Source organism: Equus asinus, chromosome 18 (genome assembly GCF_041296235.1).
Source record: "Equus asinus isolate D_3611 breed Donkey chromosome 18, EquAss-T2T_v2, whole genome shotgun sequence".
In the NCBI taxonomy this organism is placed as follows: domain Eukaryota; kingdom Metazoa; phylum Chordata; class Mammalia; order Perissodactyla; family Equidae; genus Equus; species Equus asinus.
Window position 1 is genome coordinate 7,807,307 of NC_091807.1, and position 26,404 is coordinate 7,833,710.

At 37.6% G+C, this 26,404-nt stretch overlaps 1 protein-coding gene across 1 annotated transcript in view; it reads left to right on the forward strand.

The window, feature by feature from the left end:
• The window catches only part of GBE1 (1,4-alpha-glucan branching enzyme 1), a 265,131-nt gene that overhangs the window by 22,667 nt on the left and 216,060 nt on the right, over positions 1 to 26,404 (forward strand). The window contains exon 2 of the mRNA XM_070488680.1: positions 25,039 to 25,208. Coding sequence (XP_070344781.1) covers positions 25,039 to 25,208 — 170 coding nt within the window. The remainder of the gene's footprint in view (positions 1 to 25,038; positions 25,209 to 26,404) is intronic.

Sequence of the window (26,404 nt, forward strand, 5' to 3'; positions counted from 1 at the left end):
GTGGCTCCAAGAATTTGCTTGATTGCTTTGACTGGAACTTGGGCTCAACAATGGCTAGCATTTGATGAAGTTGAGATACCTGAACATTCCTAGGCTGTGGAGGAAGGAGGAAGGCATAGGAAGATGGGAACAGTAGCATAGGTTCATCGTGGACAGTCTTCTCACCCACTTGGTCACTCTGCCGTGATGAGATTCCAGAGGGCACACTTTTGACTAATAATTAAGAAATGTATTGGTGCAGGGAGCAGACTGTTGTTGTAGCTCTAGGCTGGGAAGTGTCGTGGGGATATGCTGCCATTGAACTAGACTCATTGATTTTAGTGGGGATCATGGAATCTGGTAGCAAAAGGCTTCGGCAGTGCTTAGGCTTCGTTGATTAAGTGGCTGTAATTGCCATTTGGGGGGGTGGCAGTCAGTGTTTTGAAGAGCAGGGTTCTGCGATGTGGCTAATTGATCATAGTGTTCTTAGGAATGTGACACATTGGCTGATTACTAAATTTTTACTTGATCTATATAACTGGGGAAATTCTAGGTGTGTTGTATAGAAACTAGACTTTATTTACTGAAATAGGGAGAACAGCTTTTCTTGGAGCCTCTTGATTAAAGGAGAGGCTGATTTCCCTTGAGAAAGGCCATAAAATACTACCACAAATATGTGCTTTAAATCTTTCAAGGCTTTCCCAAAGGGACCTGCTGTCTACCAGGAAAAAGCCCAGAATTTTGAGAATTAATAAAAATAGATTCTGGATTTATCCTGGGGATGTAAATGCCATAGTGGCATGTCAGTCAGAGTTGAGGCTTATGGGGGTCACTTGATCTTCGTCCCTGTGGGTCTAATGGCATGCCAAGCTAATCCTGTGATGGCTTTCCAGTTTCCTGAGTGCTTAGTTGCAACAGACTAGGGAGTTGGCACAGTTTTCCCACTGACTTCTTGTGGAGTGAGGACTATTTGGGAAGGACCAAGTGGAAGCCTCTGGGATTGCTTCTCACTAACGAAAGACAAAACCGTAAGCAGCACTACGTCCCTGGAAACAGTGCAGCAAGTAGGGCCACCTTCAAAGACGTGAAAGATACGTAATGGAGATTTCTATAACATTCACTTTAATTTGCTGATTTGATGGGTGGATCTTGGAGAATAACTATGGACTAGAGCAAACCTAATCAGAAGGACTCCAGTTGCTTTGCTTTCTAAAATGTGTTATCAATACAGTCTGTGGTACCTAGTATGCAGCAGCTGATTTGACAATTTTTTTGTTCTCTTTGCAAATTAGTAAGGGCAGTCAGAGGCAGATGGCCTTCAACTCACAGTGGGGGCTGAACATCTTCGTGTTTTTAGGGCAAAACAATGACAGTTTTCTTGATCTCTGTCATAATATGATCCAAAGGGACCATATGATGGTTAATTTTATGTCAACTTGACTGGGCTACAGGGTGCCTATATATTTGACTACACATTACTCTAGGTATGCCTGTGAGGGAATTTCTGGATGAGATGAACATTTGAATTGGTAGACTGAAGTCCCCAGTGTGGGTGGGTGGAATCCAATCCACTGAAGCCTGAAGAGAACAAAAAGACATGGAGTAAGGGAGAGTTCCCTCTCTCTCTGCCTATCTTTGAGCTGACACATTGGGCTTCCCTTGCCTTCGGACTTGGACTCAGAGGAGAATTTACACTCTCAGATCTGGTTCACAGGCCTTTGTCCTCTGACTAGAATTTACACTGTTAGCTCTCTTGGTTCTCAAGCCTTGGTTCTCAAACTGGAACTAAACCCTTGGCTCTTCTGGGTCTCCAGCTTGTGCATTGCAGATCTTGGAACTTCTCAGTCTCCATAGCCACATGAGCCAATTCCTTATAATAAATCTCTTTAATAAATAGCTGTTTCTCTCCTGTTGGTTCTGTATCTCTGGATAACCCAGACTAAGACAGATGTTCGTCATCTGGATATCTAGAGAACATCATTCTGGCCTAGTACACTAAAGCCATCGTACTTGTTGAAGCTGATGAGCACGGAATAGCAAGCAGCCTAGGTGCTTTAGTACGACTCACATATGCCAGATGGTGGGTGATAAACTCTGTGCTTTAATCTGGTGACCCAGCAAAATTTAACTTAATGCAGGGTTCAAATATTGGTTCAGCGCTTCTGAGTCTCTAGGGTTTTTTTCTTTCTCCAAATGAATGGTATTTAATTAAATAAAGAAAAACAAAGAATCGCATATTATTAATTTGAAAAGAGTACTCACTTTGAACAACTGACACAGTGTCAAACTTCTGAAATACGAATTTCTTTAGCTTTTTGACTTGAGCTTTATTTTTGAATAGTGATTAATTTTTCTTGTTTGTCAAATAGAAAATAAATTTTATGGAATTTGGTATATTTATTTTACACAAGTACACACTCATACATAAAAATTAATGTGGTATTTAAAAATAAAACTCTATAGTTTAATGACTTGTGTATAAAAATGAGAATAAAAGTTACATTGGAAAGCTTTAGAATAAACCAGAGTTTCTGTCCTAAAGTTTTTTCTTTTTCATAATTGATTTACCTAATGCTCTTAAACAAGTAAAATCTTATTTATATTTAGTAAAATAACAGATAACTACAGAAAATAAATACTTCTGTAACAAAGAGAGGCAAATTTGTCCAACTCTCTCATCCTTTGTTCAAGTAAAGAAACAGATTCATTTCAGCAATTTATTTCGTGTCTGCTATGGCCCAGGTACTGTTATAGGCACGTGGAATGTGAGAGTGAACACAACAGACGAAAGTCTGTACATTTGAGGAGCTGACTTTCTAGCCCCAGGACACAGGCGCTACACAGTAAATGTAAGTGTTGGATGATAAATGCTGTGGCAAAAAGAGAACGTAGAAAAGTGTAAGGGCCACAGGAATGGAGGGCAGCTTTAAATAGGCATTTTTCAGGGTAGGAGCTATTGAGAATCTGACATTTGTGCAAAGACCTGAAGGGGAATTACCTAGGCAGATACCTCTGGAAGGGTGTTCAGACAGAGGAAATGGCCAGTGCAAAAGCCCTTAGGCAGGGGTTTGTCTGGAGGATTCAGGAAATTGGAAGTAGAACAGTTTGTTGAGGACATAGTGAGTTAGGGACCGAGCAGTAAGAAATGACGTAAGAAAGATAACTGAGTGAGGGTCATGTTTTGCAAGTACTTACAGATTACTGTAAAGACTGGTTGGCTGTTACTGAGAGTGAGATAAGGAGCCACTGGAGAGTTTTGAGCAGAGAAATGACATGATCTTACTTATGATTTGAGTGGTCACTGTATTAGTCAGGGTTCTGCAGAGAAGCAGGTCAATACACACACATGCACACACACACACCTACATACATACGTAAAGATTGATTATGAGGAATTTGCTTATGTGATTATGTAGGCTGAGAAGTCCCATGATCTGCTGTCTGCAGGCTGGAGGCCCAGGAAAGCTGGTGGTTTAGTTCCAGCCCAAGTCTCAAGGTCTGAGAACCAGGAGAACTGATGGCATAAGTTCTAGTCCAACCCCGAAGGCCTGAGAATCAGAGCGCGGATGTTATCAGTCCTAGTCTGAGGGCAGGAGAAGATCGATGTCTCAGCTCAGCAGTCAGACGGAGAGAGTGAATCCTCCTTTCCTTCACCTTTTCGTTCTATTCAGGCCCTCAAGGATTGGATGATGCCCACCCACAGTGGGGAAGGCACTCTGCTTTGCTCAGTCTACTAGTTCAAATGCTGATCTCATCTGGAAACAGCCTCACAGACATACCCCAAAATAATGTTTAGTCAAATATCTGTTGGGACTTATAAAATGAACCATCACAATTACTCTGAGTGGCTGCATTCAAAATAGATTATAGGAGGCAAGGATGTGAGCAGGAAGGCTACATATGGCTGTTAGATAATCCAGGTGAGAGATGATAGTGGTTGGACCAATGTCTTAGCAGTGAAAGTGGTAAAAAGTGATTGGGATTTTGGATCTATTATGAAAATTGAGTCAAAGGACCCCCTGATGGACTGGATATGAAAGAGGAATCAAGGATGTCTCTGACGCTTTTGGCATAAACAATAGGGAAGAATTTAAGTGACTTGGCTGAGGTCGCCATCTAATTAGTTATAGGAACAGTAGTAGATCTTGGGTTTCAATATTTATAGCTCACAGATTTCAATGGTTAAATCTCTTAGATGGTAGAAACAATGACCATATTTATTTGGCATTTTTTTAATGTAGTTGAATCTGCGATTTGAGTTATTTTTAATGGAAATGGGCTTGCTGTGTATGTTTGCCTAATATAAAAGGTGCTGTATTGTACTCTAGTATTCCATTTGTGAGTGATAATTATCTTGATTAATAGCAGGCTTTCTGTTTCATTTTACTTATTGACCTGGCTCCATGCAGTTCCCATCATGTTTATGTATATTCATTGATTAGACAAGTATATTTTAATGCTTACTGTATGTCAAGCATTCTGTTAGGTGCTGCGCTACAGCAGTAAACAAATAAAGCAGACAATTGTCTTCATGGTGCTATAATCAATATGTCTAAAGGTTTTTTGTTTGTTACTGTTTTATTTTTGTTTTTTCCATTAGTTCCTGTAGAATAATTCGAAGTCAAAATTAGTGTTTATTTGAGGATAAAGATAAGTTTTTAGACTTCTTATATCTGTCAGGGCTGTCACAGGAAACAGATGTCAATAAAAATAGTATAATCTAAGAATTATTTATTTATAAAGTAAATATTTATAAAGATATGGTAGTAGGGGAACCACAGTGGATAATGCAGTGACCAGGCTCTTAGCTTCTGAGTTACTACCATCTATAGGCCTGAAGGAATAAGGGAAGGAGCAGTTAATATAATCAGGAAGGAGACTATCATGGAGAGTCAACCATTTTGAGAAGATCAGTAGTCTTAGGTCAGGGGACGTTGTCAACTCAATTGCAGGGAGGGAGCCTGGAGGGCAAGTATCCTGATTTCCTCCCTGCCTCTCTTGGTCTCTTCCTGGATCTCTCCAATGGCCAAACCCTACTGGATGCCAGAGGTCTGTTGATAGATCCCAAGAGGTCATATTCCTGGGGCAGAGAACAGTGTGCAGAATCGTGGAGAATGGGCCTGGAGGGGCAAGTGAAAGGTGTCTGACACAGTCTGCCCCTTTTGGCTTGTGGCCTACACTCCTATCCTTTTTCAAGGTAAAAAGTTTGTGATCCTAATGCAGGCAATGTACAAAGTCCCATCAGCTATCCTATTTATCAGGTGATGTCAGACTCGTCATACTCTCACTGCAATATAAAGCATTCCCTACCACTAGTATTCCTCATATAAGATAGCACAGAGAAGAAAAGATAAAATATTTGATTAGGTAATATAAAACATAGCTGTTCCAGGCCCCATTATAATGATAGCTGTCTCCTCCTACTACCCCTCGCCTCCATCTTGGCTGGATGAGATTCATAAAGAACCTTTAAGAGTAATCTTTAAAAGGTTCATTTCCATAGGATCTGAGTCCTTGGTGGTCTTATTTTTATTGGATTGTTCCTTACTGGGACTGAGAGACTTTCCAGTATGTTTCCTGATTCTAAACATAGTCTTCTTGGCCTCCGTTGTGAAACTACATCTCAATTTCCTCCTTCTCTTCCCATGGTTCAGCTGCTCAGGAGCACACCATGGCCAGAGAGTAGTCATACCTTTCAGTTAATTGAAAATATTATCATATTTCTTGGTGGAAGACTTCTCCCCTTCGGAACTAGGACCTCCAAACCCACCAAGCCTAAAGTCCCAATGTGAAGCAAAATTCTTCCTGTACCTTATCAGATATGATAATGTGAGGGCTACACCCACCTCCTCCATTTGGTTCCTGGACCCATATTCTGCCAGTGGGGACATAACACCGTATATTAGCTGCTAATTTAAAGCATATACTGTATCCTATAGGTCAGTACCTCAACCTCTCAGGCTTGCCTACCAAATGCCATCATTACTGAACATTCAGCAGGCCCTTCTACCATTTTATAAGGGCAGCTAATTCTGGGTGATGGAGCATTTAGTAATACCAGTTAATTGCCTAAGTTGTAAGCTCATTATCTATAAAATATGCCCTCTGGTCAGAGGCACTATTGTATCATCCTGCATGGCAGCAGATAAAGTATAAGGTAAGACCATGAATGGTGATGCTGGTGGAAGCCTCAGAGACAAATCTTTACCCAGAATATGTGTTTATCCTTGTGAGGACAAAATGCTGCACTTCCTTGATGCAAGAGGTCCAGTGTAATCAACCCGCTACCAAGGAGTTAGTTCATCAGCCCTGGGAATGGTAACATTCTGGGCGTTTATGGGAGCAGCTGCTCTTGGCTGGCTGCATACTTAGCATAGGTAGTAGCCAGATTAGCTTTGGTAAGGGGAAGACCACGTTGTTGAACTCTTGTGTAGCTCCATCCCTTCCACCCTAGCAACTTAGTACATGAGCAAGGGCTGTATTATCTGGGGAAGATGATTGACTGGCATCCACTGAATGGGTCATCTTGTTCACCTGATTTTAAGAGCCTACCCCTTTGTGCATATTCTATGATGGGTAATTACGTGGGGCATGAATATCATCATACTCTGTACTTATTCCCAGAGGTCAATCAACGTATCTCTTTGTCACCAATTTTTAAATTTTTGTGTTTTCAAGTTTATGCCTTGTTGGCCAGACCCTATAGTTGCTAGCCCGTAAGTCACTGTTGAACTCTACTTCTATTACTTTTCATCCCACTCAAAGTGGAAGATGTACAACCCAGTTCTACTTACTGGGAAGGTTACCACTGAGTGGAGTTGTAGTACACTCCTAACTTATGCAAGCCTACTGAGCAGATGCATCCATTATCCAGGTCATGCTTTTTCCTCCTCTGTTTCCTGGCCATTGGGACCTCCCTTTGGGGCCAAATGGGTGGGTTTAGAGAGAGGAAGCAACATAGAAGGAGCAAGTGCCTTGGGAGTCTGACCCACTTGTTTGTGCAGTTGAGTTTACTTGTGCCTTCCAGACGTGCTTGGGTTGGGTCGTGTATGTACCATTTCCATTTTTTAATGGAATTCCATTCTGCATGTCCCTTTTGAAGGTTTAGTGGACCAGGTAACACCCAGTTCAACCTGGGCTGTTCAAATCTCAAAGTCACTTGATGTTAATGGGCAAGTGATTAATCTCTGCTAGTACCTAGTAGTAAGCTAGGAGCTGCTTTCCCATTGGAGAGCGGTTGTCTGCAGATAAGGGCATGGGTTCCCTTTGATGTAGCCCACACATAGCAGCTTCTTGAGGCAGAGGTCAGGATAGAAAAGGTTGGATGGTAAATTTGGAGGGGCAACTGGAATATGCTCTCCATATTTTGAATACTTTGAAGAATTTCCTCAAATTGTTAATGATACACATTTAATCACTTCTTCTGTTATTATACATCTTTTGTATAGAGGACATTAGTAAGGATTTGATTTGGGATTAGAATTTAGAATTAATTTCATGATAGTCATTTTTCTCATTGTGCCTTTTTCTTTGTCAGGGGCATTTCTTCCTTCCTCCCTTCCTTTCCCGTCCCTTTCTTCTTCCTTCTCTCTTCCTTCTCCTTCCCTCTTCTCTTCCCTTCCCTTCCCTTCCCTTTCCATGGCCAAGTAGTAATTAGAATTTATTTCTGTTGTATATTCCGTTGCAATATATGGCTAAACTAAAGGGGTCGGCTCCAAACCAGACAGGTAATGCACTGCTCGCCAGATTTACTTTTTCCAATTTCTTTTCTGTTAATACCTTACTGTCTCTGCCCTTCAGAGGAAAAATTGGATGAGCTGATTTCATATTATTTCCATGAATATCTATGTTGAGATAGGTCTATGGCCAAGGACAGTCTAAGTGGGAAGCGTATGAATGTAATTAGAATAAATCAGTTTCTCTTGTATTATTATAGTTCCTTCTTATTCCCATTTACAGAGTTCCTACTTCATAAATTACTAAATTTTTGTATTTTCTTTTCACAAAGTTTAAATTACTTTCAATACATTTAGCTAGCTTTAGGATGACAGTTTTTTTTTTTCTATAATATATAAGGCAGATTCTTGCTCAGTGAGACGTTTTAAATTCAGAAAGTTTTGGTATCATTCTCTTTTTTCCCCCTCTGTATCATTATATCTTTTGGTTCATTTGCAATGTTTTATAATATTTATGATTTAACAGCTAATCTGTGCACAAATAGGTACTACCAGGAAACTAGTTTTTATTGATAACTCTGTGTTAATTGGGAGGTTAATTGATAATTCTACTATATCATTAGCTGATGTGACTCTAAATAATCATTATCTGAGCATCTTTAAAAATAATCTTTTGCCTTGACAATTCTGGCTAGGTGTCAGTTTTAGTGAAAAAAGGCTACATGTAAGAATCTGTAACTTTGGAGGCCGTCAGGACAGGCTGGAATTCTGAGAAACCAAATGTCACTTCAATTTATTCAGCATGAATTTATCCTCCAAAAGAAGCTTAAAAATATACTGCCTACTTCTTTTTCCTATTTTTCCTGGGAGTCTCATTTTATATTGACATTCATATCCTCTTTTGTACTTTAGCTTGAAAATTGCTGTTAAAGTTTCTCATCATGTGAAGTATTGCATTGGAGATAGTTGACTTTATATTATGCAGTGATTGCTCAATGGCAGGTGATGAAAAAATTACTTTAAACGTTTAAATATAGAAAGTTAACATGTCTGAATAGACAACACTTCATAAAAAAGTAGCTTATTATTCTGGGAATGCCTTGGTCAAATCCCACCTGTTGGCTTGAAGATCCTCCAACACTTGCAGTGTAACTACTGATTTTTCTCCCTTTCTCATGATAGGTTAGTAATCTGTGACTTTCGTTTCTTCTCGGGTAACGATAAGATCCATGAGTCTCTTTTCAGAAGATGTTACACATGTTGTACCAGGGAAGAGAATGTGTGACATCTCCTGTTTGCAGAATTCCTGTTTGAAGGGAATTTTGCCCAAGAATTAAGCATGTTTGCCTTTTCATATTTTCATTAAAGAATACCAAGTATCCTGCCCATTGAACTGCCTCAATTTGGTAATTTCGTTCATTTGGATATCATCATGAGCATCATTTCTGCTTTAGGGAAGAGAATAAAAGGGATCAGAAACCCCCCAGGAAATCCCTTCTCTTCCCTTGCCACCCCTCACTGAAGTCACCAAGGCATAGCCACATAGCCTAGCTGGGCAACATCACTGTTTGGTGCCCAAAGCTGTGTGAACATCATCAGCTCCGGGGAGTACTGCTGGATCATTTGGAATAGTCCCTCGTGTTGGTACAGGCTTTAAACATAACTCACGTAAAGCCCCAATGTTGCTTAGCAACTTCTATATATAACCCTTTGAGCCATCTCTGCCTCTTCATGTCCTGAAATGAACGTTTCATTGTTCTTAAAAAGAAACCAAAGGCCTACTTTAGAGAAGGGGCATTTCTTGCATGTATTCTCAGTGCTGATGTGTCTCAGGAGAATCCTGAGATCACTTTTAGTACAAAAGTATCCTGAGGGGAGATGTGTTGTTAGAGAATATTATCCTGAAAGGAGAAATATGATCTTATGAAAAATACATTTGAATTTACCAAAATGGGAACATGGGGTAAAATTGAATTCTTGATATGGTTCATCTTATTCTTTTAAAGAGTCAAGAAGTCTTGATTATCAGTTCAAGTAAGCTTAATTAAGAAGCAGTGTACCCACCAGGAGACGTTTAAAACAGTTTGATGTGCATAATGGTGATGTAAAAAAGTCTTGTTTATATGACTATTTGTGGCTCTTATTTCCAGAAACTGGGTCCAGTAACACGCATGTCAAAAATCTTGATTGTGATAAGCACCCCAGTTGAATTGAATGCAAGAGGGACAACATTTACAGAAACACACTTTTTGGGAATTATGTTTAAGTTAAAATGCATTCGTTGGCTTTAGGGAATTTATGTGACTCAAGTATTAAAATTAGTATTAGTATTTGGTTGTAGAATGTTTGGCTATGAAGGCATCTTTACTTTTTCTTTTCAGATTTTAGATTTGTAATTTTATTTTCAGAAAAAATAATTTTTGCTTCTGATGAATGAGATTTTTTTCTTTCAATGGAAGTCACCACATTTTCATATATACATATGAAACCAATAAATCACTGTTTGCTAACCTAATCAGTTATGGCTACAAAGGGGTTTTGGAGCTGTGTAGAGGAGCTGTGGAAACTGGACATAGAATTTTAGAATACTTATTTTATAATTGTTTGAAGCTTTTCACTTTTTTTTTTTCCTTAAACAAGAGAAAAGATTTTCTCTGTCCTGAAAAATCTTTGATTCTTTTTATTAATTAGAAAGATCTTGGAGAGTGGGAGATTTTTGTTAAACATTATAATTTTAAGTTACATCTTGATACCACAGAACTGTAGGAAATAATTAATGAACAGTATCATAATTTACTTATTATCATACTTGGAAGCATCTTCATTTTTTAAATTTAGGATGTTAATAAGAAAATGCTGGCAAATCCTATTTTAATGTGAATTTGGAAATAAATCCAGTTTCATTTAAAGTACGCTCTATAAAATATTTTAAACATATACACATCTCTTTCCTGTAGGATGAATCTTTCCTGCATTTGGATTTTTCTCAATTATAGCTCTGTTCACTGAACCAGTACAGGAACTGAGAATGGAGTCTTGTGGAGAAAAATGTCAAACACACTTTTCTCAGCAGTGTTGAGCTGCCCAGTTCTTGATGGGGTACAATTATTGTTTAGGTGTTCATTCTAGTAGCAAGTTAAAGGGAGGGAATTTGAAACCTAGTGTTTTCCAGGGATGAGAAATAAAACAAAGAAAGCAAAACAAGCAAACATGCAACCAAAGCTCAGGCTTTGATTTTGGAGTCGATTTGTGAGACCGAATGACTAATGCTTTTCATAGAACTGCATGCTGTCTATGAGCAGGAGGCAGGGCAGAGTGAGTGGCTGTGGATATGCAATTACATGGCTGCCTCGGTCCTCTCTGGGAGTTTTTAAATAGAAATAATGTTACTCTTGAGGGTGCAGGCTGGACTTTTGTGCTCTCATGGTTACCAGTCTTAGAAGAGAATGAGTATGTCATGCTTCAGTTCCACTGCTTTTAGTATTTATTATTTGTAAGCATGGTTTTGAGAATGTTGCTGGAAGTAAGAAGAAAGGAGGGAGATAGGTATTGAAGCAAACAATAATAAAATAGATCTATCACTGGGACTGTCTGCAACAGCAGTGAAGTAATTTAGGCTGCATTGCACTGTTTTTAAGAAAAAATATAAGGTGAAAAAAATTGAATGGTTTCCTCTATTGTCCCGTAGGTGGTAGTTTTTATTTAAATATGGCAGCTTTGATATTGCAGTCTTCTTCTTAAAAAGTTACTTTTATTTAATACTGAGGATCTGTGTAGTCCCTGGTGTGGGGTGCGGCTGGCATTTTGAGAGTGAGTAAGGGGGTATCAGGAAGATTGAGATAGGTTATAGGCTGGAGGATTTAATGTGTAAGCAAATAACGCTAGGGAGCCCTATGGAATTGGAATTTTTTGAAGACGGGCACCAAATTTTGTTCTTTTTTCTTTAGTTCAAGAGATATTTTACTGAGGAGTGCCTGCTGTTGTTAGGTACCTGATTAGGTGTTGGAGATTGAAAGGGTAGGAGATTGTGTGTTTCATGTATGAGATCATTATATAGAGAGAGCACCTAAACATTTTTTGTATGAATTAATAAATGGATTAAAAGGAATGGGGGAAATGTGTATAGGTGGAATCACTCAGCTTCAAGGCTTTAAGGGGCCATCGCATTTCAGCTGAGTTATCAGTGGGAGCAGCTCGCAGTATTGACGTAGCAGTTATGCCTTCTGTTGTACTGATTTGAATAGGGAAGAACTAACGAGCTAATGAGATGTAAGTTTTCCTTATTTGATTGTCCTCCCTCATTTGCTTTTCAACAAATATCCTTTTGTTAAAGTAGGTAGATGTATAAAATAAATTATTTATTAAACAATAAACTTTAAAATAATTATATTGTAGATCTTGTCTTCATATTCTTTACTTCATATTCTGTCTTTGCATGTTTATAGTTGGAAAAAATAAAGACAAAAATACAGAAAAATTCTTCATAACCTCATTATTCTGGGATCATGGTTAACATTTTGATGTATAATCTTTGAGATACTTTCCTACACAATAGTATACATTCATAATTAAACAACAGAAAACCTTTTAAACTTGATTTGTTTTCACGTAACTGTGTTATGCACATCTTTTTTTGTCAATAAATATAGATTTAACACTTCCTAATATTTCATATATAAATGTAGCATAAATATTCAATAAAATCCTATCTGTGATATGCAGGAAGGTGCTCAAAAATTCAAAGATATTATGTATGAATATTAATCCTAACAGCTAAATTATTTCCCATGAACTTTGGAAATTCTTAAAGGGGGTTTGAAATTAAGTTTCAAATAAGTACAGAATTCTCAACACATAGAATTGGGAGAATTAAATGAGATATTGTCTGTAGAGCATTTAACACAATGCTGGGTATATAGAAAGTGCTCAGTAACAGGTAGCAATTATCATTGAAATCATCCCAGGTGGTTAAAACATTTTCTCCTATTTAAATGCCCCATGGTGAAACATATTGAGGAGTCATTTGTTCAGACCTTATTCCTTAATGGATGCTGTACTAGATGGTGAAGATGTAAAATTAAACAAAAAAGGACCCTTGGCTTTTTGGCCCCTATAATCTGGTGGGGGAAAATGTCAGCAGAGAAATTTATAATACTGTATGATTATACCATTGGGACAGTTTGACCAAAGCTCTTTGTGAACCCAGCCTGGGGAAAGGTTGGCCCATGAGCATGAGGAGCCTATGTGAACTCACAATTCCTGTAGTTTTGATTATGAAAAGGCCACCGTATTGATTATCATTACCACTGTGTGATCTAGCGGGAGCATTTTGGGAACCTCAAATTTGAAAACTGTGGCTATAAGCAGTGAGAGTCCTAGATGAATTTAAAGTTTCCTTTTTATTAATGTTGAATAGGCTTTAAATTAAGCATCAGCATGGCTTTGTTAGCAAACATTTAGTTGTACTTGAATGGAGTTTGACTTTGGGATTTCTCTCACGTCTGCTTATAGCATCCTGGTCCTGGGTATAGTAGTTGGCACAGGACTCTTGATAATGTGGGAAGTCAAATTTATAATGTTATTTTACATCAGTACTTCATTACCAAATCTGCAGAGTAATGTTGCTCAGTAACATTTAAATACTTTATCTCAAGCTCAATTTGTGTAAATATTTAAAAGAATAAAATATGTAGTTCGGGAGAAATAAACTGGGACATGCAAACAGCATAGACTTCTCTACTTGCCACACTGTCCTGTGCTTTCAGACCTATTCTGTCTGGTCTGTATTAGGTCATTGGACGTAAAAAAAAAATTTGTGTGTGTGTATATAATGCATATATATGTCATATGTGTATATATAAGCATACATGATACACACGATATATTTATATATACATATATAGATAGATGGATAGACAGATGGATATAGATATGAAACTTGGATTTTTATAACTCAAAAGAGATCTTGCCAATATGTTGGGAGTCACTATGAAAGCTCTTTGATCTTTTGGTTTTGTAGCTGACAGAATTTTGAAACCTTTGTCTCCCTCAGTAAAGGCAAAGGACTGTCAGGGTGTTTGACAGACCTTTGATATTTCATGGCTATTTAGTCCAAAAGATGTGGATTTTTTTGTTAGAGATATATATATATCTCCTTGGATTCTTTGATATATATTAGTATAGTGTGTCCTGTGCCATTGTCAAAGTGAAAATTGATTCATTTATCCTGTTTCTAATATAAAAACATTCACGAGGATCAAGTCCATGGCTCTCTGGCTTTATTTAATAAATTCAAAAGTGTGATGGGGTTTGCTGATTTGCCAAGTACTAAGATACACTTTCTGATCTTTGGTGGTTTTTTAGATGAAAAAATTAGGGTTCGTTAGTTTTTATCTTATTGATATAATAACCATCCGGTGTGAAACTATATATCAAGGGTATAAAATAGTACTTGTTTGCATATTTTGCTTTAACTCAAGTTAATTTGGGTTCATTGTGACAGGTACATCGCCCTCCAAATAAAATTCTCTGGGCAATTAGAATCAGCACCAATGTGATTTCTGTCCTTTGTTAGACTTTAAAAATTAAAATAGAAAAAAAAATAAAATGCTTTGTGGATTTGTTTCATGTAAATATGACAAGTTTTAATTTTCTCAAGTGAGTTTTCTGGTGATTTTATTTTTGACCATTTGTACTACTTTTACCTAAAGCAAAAGATCTTTTTCCTTCAAAAGTTTAGTCTAGTAAACTTATTTAACAAATACTAAGTAACAAATAATTTAAATTTAGTATAGAAGTCCAAATTAACTGGAAAACTGTAAACTGCAAAATGTATGGGGAGGTGCTATGCGTACTGGTTAAGGACAGATGCTCTGGAAACAGTCTTGGGTTTATATTCCTGCTTCATCCACTTAATAGCTGTGTGACCTTGGGCAAAACTGCTTAACCTCTCGTTTCTTCATCTGTGCCATGAGAATGATAATAGTATCCTCCACACTGAGTTATTGTGAAGGCTTAAATAAGTTAATTTTTATGAGTACTTGGAGCATGGTAAGTACTCCATGAGGTGTTAGTCATTATCATTTATGATTTGTGATATTTATAATTTATTGTAATATTGTCTGTTGATAGACTTATTTGCTGCACATTTCATGTTTCATAGATGGCTTATATGCTGCATTTCATTTTAAGAAAAAAGATATATTAAAAATTATGTTGCTCGTGCATGGTAAAATACACACTCTTTAGTGTATGTGGGAGATGTTCAAAATAACCTTTGAATTGGGGTGCCTTTTTTTCTTTCTTGGTTGGAGCAGTTAGGACCCAGCTTCTAATCAGACAAGGTTAGAGTATGGATCACAGGTTCTTAGACCTGGATGCGACCCTTCAGTTCAGCTCCTTCATTTCACAGAAGAGGGAGCTAAAGCTTTGGGTGGTCATCTTCTTCAAGTTCACATGGTTAGGACCTTAGAGTCAGTCTAGAACTTGTCTTCTGACTCCTTAAATTCCCTCTCTATTTTGGTGAGTATAGAATTTAGGACAGTGTCTGAATAACAGTGACATTCAATTTAAAAGATGCAAAGACCTAGCCATCATTGCTTTTAATGTTTGTTAATACAGTGAGTCACGTTAAGAACAAGATTCTCGTGGCGATTCAGAAGACGAGAGTTGCTTCTCAGCAGTTTAGTTGACCACACGTTCTCAAGAGCACAGCTCTGGTGCAGATGGGGGTCTACATCGTGGGGGGCCGAAAGCCCCTCTCTCTCCAACTCAAGCCTCCGGTCTTTGCCATGTAATTTTTCCAAGAGAAACCTGACGCCAGAACAGAGCTCTTTGAGCCAAGAGCTGTTGAAACGTTAAGTTAGATTTCTTCCATTTCTACAGTAGACTAAGACTGTGTTAGCTCATGTTTCATATTACACAAGAGAAAATAAACTGAAAGGTCAGTTGAACAGTTACAGCATTGCCCTTTTCCAAGGTAATCAGCAGAGCATGTAGCAAAGACGTGAACAGGAGCGTGACTGGAAAGAGAGTGGCTGATAAAGAGGCTGCTGCTTCCAGTGTTGGGGACAACACTTGACACTTGAAGGCCTGACCAGATGGGCCATCTCGCAGGACCTCCCTTCAATAATTCTGATTTATTACATTCGCGTGGTGTTCTTTTTCTAGTTAGGCAGTCAGGTTTTCACTTTGCCAGAAGCCCTCAGAAATTTTAGTATTGACCATTAATCATACCTTGGTAAACTGCAAGGGCAATATATTATTAATTTGTTTGCAACCAAGAGACAAGACATAGTGATGAAAATTAATTTCTAGCTACATTTTGTTAATTTATTCTAGTTAATTAATCTGTTAAGAAGTCAAAATATGTTTACATTAATGGCTATATAGTAGGTTCTTTAAGTTGTGTCATTGTGTCATTTCCAATATCCTACATGTAGAATTCTAGAAATAAGTACCTTAGCAAAATAATTGGAGAATTGTATAAAGCTTTCTAAGTAGTATCACTAATTGGGGTATTTTCAGTTTTTCGTTAATTGAATAAGAACATTTCATGTTTGTGATTTTGTAGGATGTAGAACTCCAAGGATGTCAGCAATAACCCTTCCTAACCCCGCTACCCCTATGGCCCAGGGCCAGAATTAGGAAAGTACAATTAATAAATAACAGCCGCTATTTACTTTCAGGACTCTATTGTACATAGTAGCAACTCTAACTTTTAAAAGTTAACTTTTAACAATTTTGAATTGACCTCATTCTCCTTCTCTCAAAAAAGAAAGATTTGATGATTTCTATATAATCATAATTTCTGCATAGATTTTATTAATTTGAAACTCAAAGTAGCCAAATTGCATTTAACTTTAGGCCAAGTAAGAATAAAACTATTTAAATAGCTTTTATTCTATAGTGTCAGAAAATAAGAGATCAACTATTTGTTCTTAAATATGATCTGAGGATGTATTTATCAGATTGACCACAGTGCATTTGATTGTTTTTTAGAAATGGCATAAAATGAATTAGATTTTTTAAATAGGTTAAAATTAGTAACACAATATTTGCTTGTAATTGAATTACTATCTAGATTTTATTATTGTACTATAATTAGCATGATAGAACTATTCCAGTTTGTTTTCAGGATTTTCTTGTTTTTTTGTTCTGCTTAGAAATCAATTTCTTGTTTAAAAAAAAAGGAAAGTTTGGGTGGGTTAGTTATATATAAGCACAACAGCCCTGAGATGGATAGTATTATCTTTCAGTTTTATAAATGAGGAAGCCGAAACTCAGATCATTAAGTGAAAAATCTAAGGTCAGTTTGCTAATGGACCTACCAATAGAAGCCAATCTTTTACTTCTAATATTTCTAATATGTGTCCTTTTTAGTGTGTCATCATGCCTGGCATGTAGTAGGTGGTCCATACCAATTAGCCATAGACTAATTCCATATGTGAAACAACTCATTTAATTAAGGTCTAGTCCCAAACTCATGAACATAGGCATTGGTAAGGGTGGTGATAGTGAGAAAAACTGCTTGAGTAAAACCCACAGACATGCGTGATGCTGTCTATCAGTTTGAGTAGAGACGAGATGATGGGAATTAATTATCTTCCACTCACTTTTTCTCAGTTCTGCGGAGTAGACCTCCAGCACAGAATAGTTTGCGTGCATCTTAAATAGCACTGACTGCTGAGGGGGATGTATTTTGGCTCCTGGTGGCAGTTGGTGTCTTGACTGGGTCAGTCACATCCCCCGATTTGCTGTTCACTTTGTGGTTCCCTACATTTGATCTTCATATAGCACCCAAGTCGATGAATCAACTTCTTTATGTGAGATAATGTATTTCCTTTCAAATGGTTGGTTGGTCACAGAGGACCTGCAGGAGGAAGGGTGAGGAATTTTTCTGAGGACTCCTCCCCATTTTCTGTCTCCTGTCGGTGAAAGTTTGTCCCATTGGGCCTTTGTTCCCCCACACATCTGTGTTTAGCATCTGGCCTCTTCCCGGAGCTGCTTGCAAGCCTTAGCCTTCTCAGGTCCAGGGAAACGAGCGCACAAAGCCTGGAGGGCCAGTGGGACTGAGGATCAGAGAGCGAGCGTTGTTCGGTTACAGTGGATTGTAGCTCCCTTATATTTTAAGAGACTGTTGTCTTTTGTATGTTGATCTTAAATCCAGCAATCATTGAATACATTTATTGTCTTGATAGGGTGTTATTTATTATTTCATGCGAACAGTATTGTAAGCATTTTAGGTGTATTATTTGATTATCAAAGCAACTTTGTGAAGTAAGTTCTGGTATTATTCTCATTTCAGGTTAGGAACTTTAGTCTTAGTTACAGCTGGTAAGAAGTAGGATTGGCATTCAAATGACAATATTTTGGGCAAAATAATCCTAATCTTAGACCTAAGTCTGACCATTGTATCACCATTACATAGTCACAATTTGACAAGTGCTCAGTAAATATTTGTTTGTTGAGTACTTACTTATGCCAGTATTTTAGGTGCTTGGCTATATCAGCGTGCAAAACAGATCATTTTCCCTGACTTTGTGGAATTTACTTCCTAGCTGCTGCTGTTTTCTGGTTAAGCGTCTATCAGTGCCTCATGTAATGCTTTCCCACTCTTTGCTTTTTGGGCTACTGTCTAGCACACGTAACAAAGAATGTCTTGAAGGCAGGGATGTGATGTCTTTCGTCGCCTTGTTCTCAATGACTAGCATGGTGCTGGGTCTATCATGGATGCTCAGTAATATCTGTGGAATAAGTGGATGGATTTTACCAGTCCTTGCTTGTCACTTTTACTTAAATGCTCCCATTTTTACTGTTTCCTGAAAGATGAAGTCTAGAGTGTGTGCTAAATTGGATACACAGTGGAAGTGTGACTGAGATTTTAAATGGAATTTTGAAAATGTATACATTTATTTGGTGATTAATGACTTAAACATTTAATAATATGAAATAGCACTCAAAAAGTAAGAAACCATGTGTACCAGGATGTCAATTTTTAAATTCTTTTTATTGATCAATCTTGTATAACAAGAGTCCACAAATGCCTGTGCTTTTCATATTCCGTCTATTTAATAAAGACTTCATTAATCTGTGGACTGTGCCTACTGAAATTCATCCTTCAGACTGCTCCCTTTACAGCCTGTCTCTGATCCTACCCGTTATCTCCACTGTAAAGTTTCAAAGGGTTTTTATTTTTCATTTACCTTATTATCTAGCTGAAAACCACCTTTCCCATCCTGGTTGCCCACTGGGTTCCTACCCATCCTCCTGCTCTGGCTACGCGCAGCTAGTCGTCATGTCGACAGGAACCGCCTAAGTCTGCACGTGTAATGCCCTTCTGTGTCTTTTTTCCAGCTGTCAAAATACACTAGTCATCCTTCAAGATACAGCACAAATGCCAGCTACTCCCTAAAGCCTGCTCTAATCTCTTCTCCCTCTAATTCTTCCGTTGTCTTGCTTATTCTTCTGCTAACACTTGCTTATCTCAGCCCTGTCCTGTGTGAGTGAAGAGTCTTCCACTGGACTGACAGACTTCCTAAAGGAAGGTTCTTGTTTTATGTAGTGGAATTATTAGCACACGATAAATATTTTTATCCTGTAGTAAATATGTGGTGTTTTTTTAATTAATGTTGACTACTTATCCCTGGTTGAGGGACATCGACTGCTCACTTTAAGGTCTCAACTGCCTACACTTCATTTGACAGCCTTAACGTATAGATCATTTTGTATATTTTGGATATTTTTCGCTTGAAGAAGAAAGTTTCTGCCAGTCACCTTGAAGTCTTTTTTAAAGGCTGATTTAAAAAGCTGTTCTTTTTTTTCAGAAAATTTTCCATGCCCCCCTCCTTTAACCTTATTTCCCCCTTTTTTAGCTATTAAAAATTCCTATTGAGCTTTTACTTCTGTGCTTTTTCTTGACTCTAATCCACGTCTCCTCTAGCAAGCAGGTGACAATATAAGAGCAGATGACAGTATAAAATCTTGAAAATTAAGCCAGCAAGGAAGGAATTTCCCCCTGGGTCCCTTGGGTTTCAGGCCCACTCAGAAGCAGTTGAGAAAGGATGCTCCGTCGTAGACATTTCCAGATAAGGTATGATTCATCTCCCTCCCGTATCTCCTCTGCTCACAACCCTGCCTGCAATTAGAACTTCAGGACACATCTAGGATAAACTGTCTTCCAGGAACTTTAGCCTGTTTCCTTTTCTGCCCAAACTTCTCTCTTGCTGCTTCCCTAAAGTAGCTATTTTTTTTCCCCTGATCAATCCAGTCTACTTAATTTTCTTCCCAACTTTCCGTAATCCATACACTCAAGTCAATATGGAGTACCTAGTATGTGTTGTGTTAGTATGCCTATATTTGTAATTTTTCATAGCAGGAAAAAATAGTAAGGATTCTCAAACGCTTATGGAATTTGAGGGCGAGCAGTCCTTAATGTTTGCTAATAATTAACATGTACATGGAAATCTAAACAAGCATTAAAATTAAAAAAAATAAAATATTGATTAATGAATGAAAAAGTCTGTTACAGCATTGCCTATCACTGAGGTGGTGAGAAGTTGCAGCCGACAATTTCTGAGCACTTGCTGGCCAATGTGGGGCTGCATCCCAGAGTGATTTCACTGATTTCTTATAAACTATGAGTTTTCCCCCAATTAACAGGGGAAGAAATTAAGGAAAAGGGAGGTTAAGAGACATGTTCAAGGTCACATATAGGATGTAACAGAGTTAGGATTTCAGCATACCCTGTTTATTTCTAGAGACTAACCTGATTCTCTAAATTAAAAGATCGGTAGCCTTGTAAGTAAAACTTAAAGGGCTTTCTTTAAAAGCAAAATATACCTTTTAATTTGAGATTTTGTTTCTTGATTTACTTAATTTAATCACCTTTTGTGAGGAATGATGCTACATGTCTATTGCTTGTTACCTTCTTGACCTTGAACAACTTAGATATTTATCTGTGCCTCTATTTATTCCTTTGTAAAAAGAGGATTAAAAACATCAAGTAAAGATTAAATCTGATAATATTTATAACATTTTATATCTATACAAAATGCTAGTTGGCAATACTAACTCCATTTAATGTTCTTGGTTACCAAGAATTTGACCCAGTTTTTAAATATCCTGTAAATTCATAGCAAAATATTAAGAGAGACGACTGTAGTCGGAGAGGGCACAGGCATGATGAGCTTGCTGTATCCTCAGGCGTTTTCTTTTTTGAGCCACAGTGATTTCAAAGTGGAATGTGTATTTCTGTATCAGAAGCTACAGGGCTGACCTTGAGGGAAGTCAAGATATTTAGTTAAAGTAATATCACGCTATAATCCCGTTTCCATTGAATTTTTAGTAAATGGGACATTTGTACATATCTTATGAAACTTCTTAAGAATGATTATTTTTTAAACTTATAAATTTGAAAATGTGTTTGAAAGATATTATAACCACATTGAAACTACTAGCACATTTATTTAACCTCCCGTTTATGTCTTTTTAAAAAAAATCAGTAATTTTCCTTGTATTATAGTACATATGTATGTATATATATATTTTTTTATCCTCAGTCCAAATTTATTTTGTTGATTGTTGCTTACTGTTTGGATATTTTATTGAATGTTATTACCTGTGATGTTTAATATGAATTAGAGTTTTAATACACCGAGAGTTATAGCTGAATGATATGCGTAAGAGAAAAACTCATTTTCTCACAGGACTTAGAGTGTATGAGAGAGTTTGCATACTAGGACCTCATTAGATCTGTATATCTGATTTATTTATTCTTTTTGGTCTAGATCAGTATTTGAAGTATTTTGAAACAGTCGCCAATGTTTGAATTAGGGAGAGTTCATAGAAAAATCTGAAATTTTTTCAGTTCTTGAATCATTATCTGACTGGCAGAGCACGCTTGGTAACAACGGACTGTAGCTATTACATAGGTGCTGCCACTTGTCGGTGGGGTTTGTGTTCTCCATCTCACCGCCGTTCCTTTCTGCATTGTTTTCCATACTCTGAGGCCTACCTCCTTGGTCATTCTTTTTTTTGGTTTGCTTGCTTGTTTGTTTTTTGTGAGGAAGATTCATCCTGAGCTAACATCTCTTGCCAATCTTCCTCTCTCTCTCTTTTTTTTGCTTGAGGAAGGTTAGCCCTGAGATAACATCTGTGCTGGCCTTCCTCTACTTTGTACGTGGGACGCCTCCACAGCATGGCTGTTGAGCGAACCTAGGCTGCCAAAGCAGAGCAAACTTTAACCACTCCGCCGCAGGCCGGCCCCTTCCTTGGTCATTCTTTTATCATTAGCTTTGCACTTGTGTGGGGCCAGCTCCTCATCTTTATGATACCTGTCTGGCTCCTGTGAGCAGTTTAGCTTGTGTCCCCTGGTGTAAGGACTGTCAGTGAGACCAGGGTTATGCCATTTCATGAAAAGTTAATTTGTTTCAAATAATAGATTAAATGTAATCTGCATTTTTATAAAACCATGGCATGTGCGCTCACATGTCGGTGTGTGTCTTTGTGTGTGTTATGTGTATATATATATATATAGGACAAAAGGGGGTCGTATGTGAAATACTCCACCCACACCTGCCACTCCCGTATGCCGCTGCACCCCACTGATCAGATGCTGCAGCTTCTCTCTTCCTGTCTTTGAAGCAAACGCAGTGAGTGTGGTGCTAGGGAGGATTGAGGCCCCTGCCCCGCCCAGGCCATTGGAATCCAACCCCCAGTGCAGAGGAAGAGGCCTTGTGAAGGTGGGTCTACGTGCCATCCGTAGCTATGCCTGTTTTTCCTTATATAAATGGATGCTTTGTGGAAAACTGCTCTGCAGCGTCTTTCCTGAGCACTCTGTTTTACATCTTCCTGTATCAGCACATTTCCCTCTCCCTGATCCTTCCTAATGGATCTTGTGTAATTTGTTGTTTGGATGTTCCACAGTTTATTCAGCCAGCCTCTCATTGTTGAACAGGTAGCTCATTGCCCATGGTTTGGTGTTATAAATAATGACATAATGATTATCGTTGTACACATGGGTTTTATTCCATCTCCCTTTCACTCATCTCTTGTTTTTTTTATAAATAAAATTTTTATTCTGTCCATTGAGATTCTTTTTTCGTTATCGCATTCGCACAGTTGCACAATTGTGTGGCCACAGTTCTATATTTAAAGACTCAGGGCCCAGCCACACTGCTGCAATGACTGTCCATTCCTCTGTGTGTGTGTTTAATCTTTTAATTGCCTAATTTTTATGGAAACTAGTCTTGTTTTCCTCCAAGAATGGTTCATTAGTGTCTTAGACTTAAAATTATTTTTAAATTTGATAATATTTAAAGAATTCCTTAGGTTTGAGAGGGAGCTTGTCTAATAAAATATCCTTAGATTACTACTTTTCTTCTCAGAATTGTATGGGCTTGTCTTTGTTATCTTTTGGTCTTCAATATAATGTTCTTTAGGAAAAAAAGTGCCCCTCTCCTTGCTTTGATACTTGTTGTCTATAGAATTATTTCTTTATCCTTTGAGTTTCAGTAGCTTAAACTGGGAGATGTTGTGTGTACATGTTTGTGTGTTTCTTTGTTTTCCAAATTTTTCTTGAAACATTGTGTTCTTTTTAATATAAAGATTTAATTCTTTAAGAAAAGATTTCCAGTTTTACACCTTTTATATTTAGTTTTGTTCTTCAGAGTGACCAGCTATCCTTATTTGGATCATTTTTGTCAATACTGCTTATCTTTTAGCTTCTTTCAGTATATCCTGTATTCAATTTGTCTTTTTCTTCTCTATTTATCAATTTCCAATTATTTATTCATTTAACTAATAATTTATTTTTTATATGTATATTCTGTTCCTTGTCAATTCTAATTTATTTATTATTTTTCAATAATATATTTTGTTTCTCCTTTTGTTTTCTTAGGTCTGCAATCTCATTTTACTTTTTGTTGTGCTGTTTTGTCATATAACCTCTCAGCTCTTATTTTGTTGAATTCATGGTTAAGTTGAAGTATAGTGTGAAACCTTTGTGGAAAGATTCGTTTTCTGTTCAGCTCAGTTGGAGTGTTCTTCAGTAGTCATTTTCTCAAATGTCATATCCAGCCCCTACTTGGATCCATGCCATCTTTCTGGGACTTTTGTTGCTTGTCCTCAGGGTATGGGGAAATTGCTCAGTTCATTGCATAAATCTGGAACCTCCATGTCTGGTGGAGAGCACCTGCCACGTGCTTCACTTCTCCACTTTCACCAGTTTTGTCCTAGTTTGCTTCTCCCCAGATTTGGGGGTATTAGTGAAATAGTAGCATTCTTCTGGTGTACCAGTGCTGCATGTGGACTCCGGGGATCTGGCAGAGGGGCAGGAGCAGCCATGTGTTCTTCTTGCTCCTGCCTGGGAAGGAGTCTTCAATTTCTTCTCAAGGCTCCTAGCTTTTGTAGTTTGACATGATGTTATGTTCTTTTCATGCTTAGTTGCTGTGGAGCAGGGCTGGGCAAACTCCAGCCCAAAGGCCACATTTGCCAGCCACTTGTCTTTGTAAATAAAGCATTAGTGGAACACAGCCACTCCCACTCATTTACATATTATCTGTGGCAACTTTCATGCTTGAGAGACCAGTTGAGTAGCTGTGACAGAGACCATATGGCTGGCAAAGCCTAAAATTTGTTTTCTATCCCTTAACGGAAAAGCTTGCTAAACCCTTTGCTGTAGAGTAATTTTATTTTTCTTGCTGGTTTTTGATTATTTTTCTTTCCGTTTCTTAGGAGTTAAAAGAGAGAGATATAGGGATTCTGTAGGATTCTGTTTCATTATACTGTCTTGACCTAGAAGTTACTTGACAATATGATGACTTAAAAAAAATTCATGGGTGGGCCGGCCTGGTAGTATAGTGTTTAAGTTGGGGCGCTCCACTTCAGTGGCCTGTGGCTGACAGGTTTGGATTCCAGGTGTGGACCTACACACTGCTCATCAAGCCATGCTGTGGAGGTGTCCCACATACAAAATAGAGGAAGATTGGCACAAATATTAGCTCAGTGACAATCTTCCTCAAGCAAAAGGAGGAAGATTGATGATAGATGTTAGCTCAGGGCCAGTCTTCCTCACCAAAAAAAATATAAATAAGTAAATCTCAAATCATGGATAACATAATCATTATATTTCATCTCTTATACCAAAATGCTTGAAATTACAAAGAACGTTAGTTGCATTAGTTCAGTTTATCTGAGATAAGAGATAAGATTTTATCCTATCAGGTAAGCTCTCCCAATAAATGAAATTATTCACATTTTTCCTGTTTAATGATGTCTTTTTTTTTTCTTTCTCTGAATAAGAGTAAAGTAGCTACTTAATTACAGTAGCTTTTCTGGGAGACAATTTAATTTTCTAAGGTCTTTCTTTTGCGCTTTTTCAAAGGTATAACCGGTTTAGCCAGACTTTGGACAACATTGGAAAGAATGAAGGTGGTATTGACAAGTTTTCCAGAGGTTATGAATCATTTGGCGTCCACAGATGTGCTGACGGGGGCTTATACTGCAAAGAGTGGGCCCCGGGAGCAGAAGGAGTTTTTCTTACTGGAGACTTCAGTAAGTATTTTGAAAGCATTAAAGTCAGTGGTAATATTTTATTTATCTGTTTAAAACATAGACTTGTTGATTTCATGTATTTAACTATGTGAGGATTAATGATTACAAATATGCAAACTTTCAGATAGAGCTGTAGAACTTATTAAATCTTGACTTTCTTGTGGTACAGGTGTTTCTGCTCTAATGTGATACATGTGTTCCTGAAAAACTTTATGTTCTGTAAAATCATGTACCAGAAATAACAGTTTATGAGAAAAATAGTGTCAGGCAGCCTACTTCAGCTTTACTTGCTATTGGTTTGTCAGAGCTTGCTAACAGTCTGGGTGAGAATATTGGCGTGGGTGATGAGCTGGCGTTGTAGTTCTTGGATCCTGGATCGCCTAAGATCCTTTTCTGAGACCTCAGTAAAAGTAGACATCTAATCTAGGGGGTAAACTTCATCACTCAATTCTTTTCCTTTTCCTTTTTTATAACACTGTGGGAAGTGTCTTCCCAGCCTTGTTATCTTTATGGAAAGCATAGTGGTTCTAGAAGGAAGGAAGACCTGTATGTAAATAACTATAATACAATCTGCTCAGTTTTATTCTAGAAGTGTACATAAGTTAATATAATAGTGATAAGGAGGAAAGCTCTGTTTTGAAAGTGGGATAACTGGAAAATAGGCCTTGGCAAATTGTTGGTAATAGAAGGAAAGGAAATATCAGAATGATAATCCTTTAGTGCCATAGAGTGGTATGGTATTTAAAATTTAATTTTACTGGACTCAAAAGTCTACATGCTGTACTATTCACCTCATACGACTTTCTGGAAACAGCAAAACTATGGAGACAGAAAACAGAGTTGTCAGGGTTTGACGCTGGCAGGTTTGAGTTGATTACTGAGGAGCATGAGTGAACTTTTTGGGGTGATGGCAATGTTTTATGTCCTGATTGTGGTGGTAGTTACATAACTGCACACATTTGTCAAAATTTTTAGAACTGTACACGTAAAAGAGTGAATTTTACTGCCTGTACATTTACCTTAAGAAACCTGATTTTTTAAAAGTTTTCATTTTACATATGTTGTCTAAGGCAGCACTGTCCAGTAGAAATATAATGCAAGCCACATATAAGTATATTTATATAATTTATATATTTATATAATAATTTACATAATTATATAAAATTCAAAAATTTTAGTAGCTATATCAAAAAAGT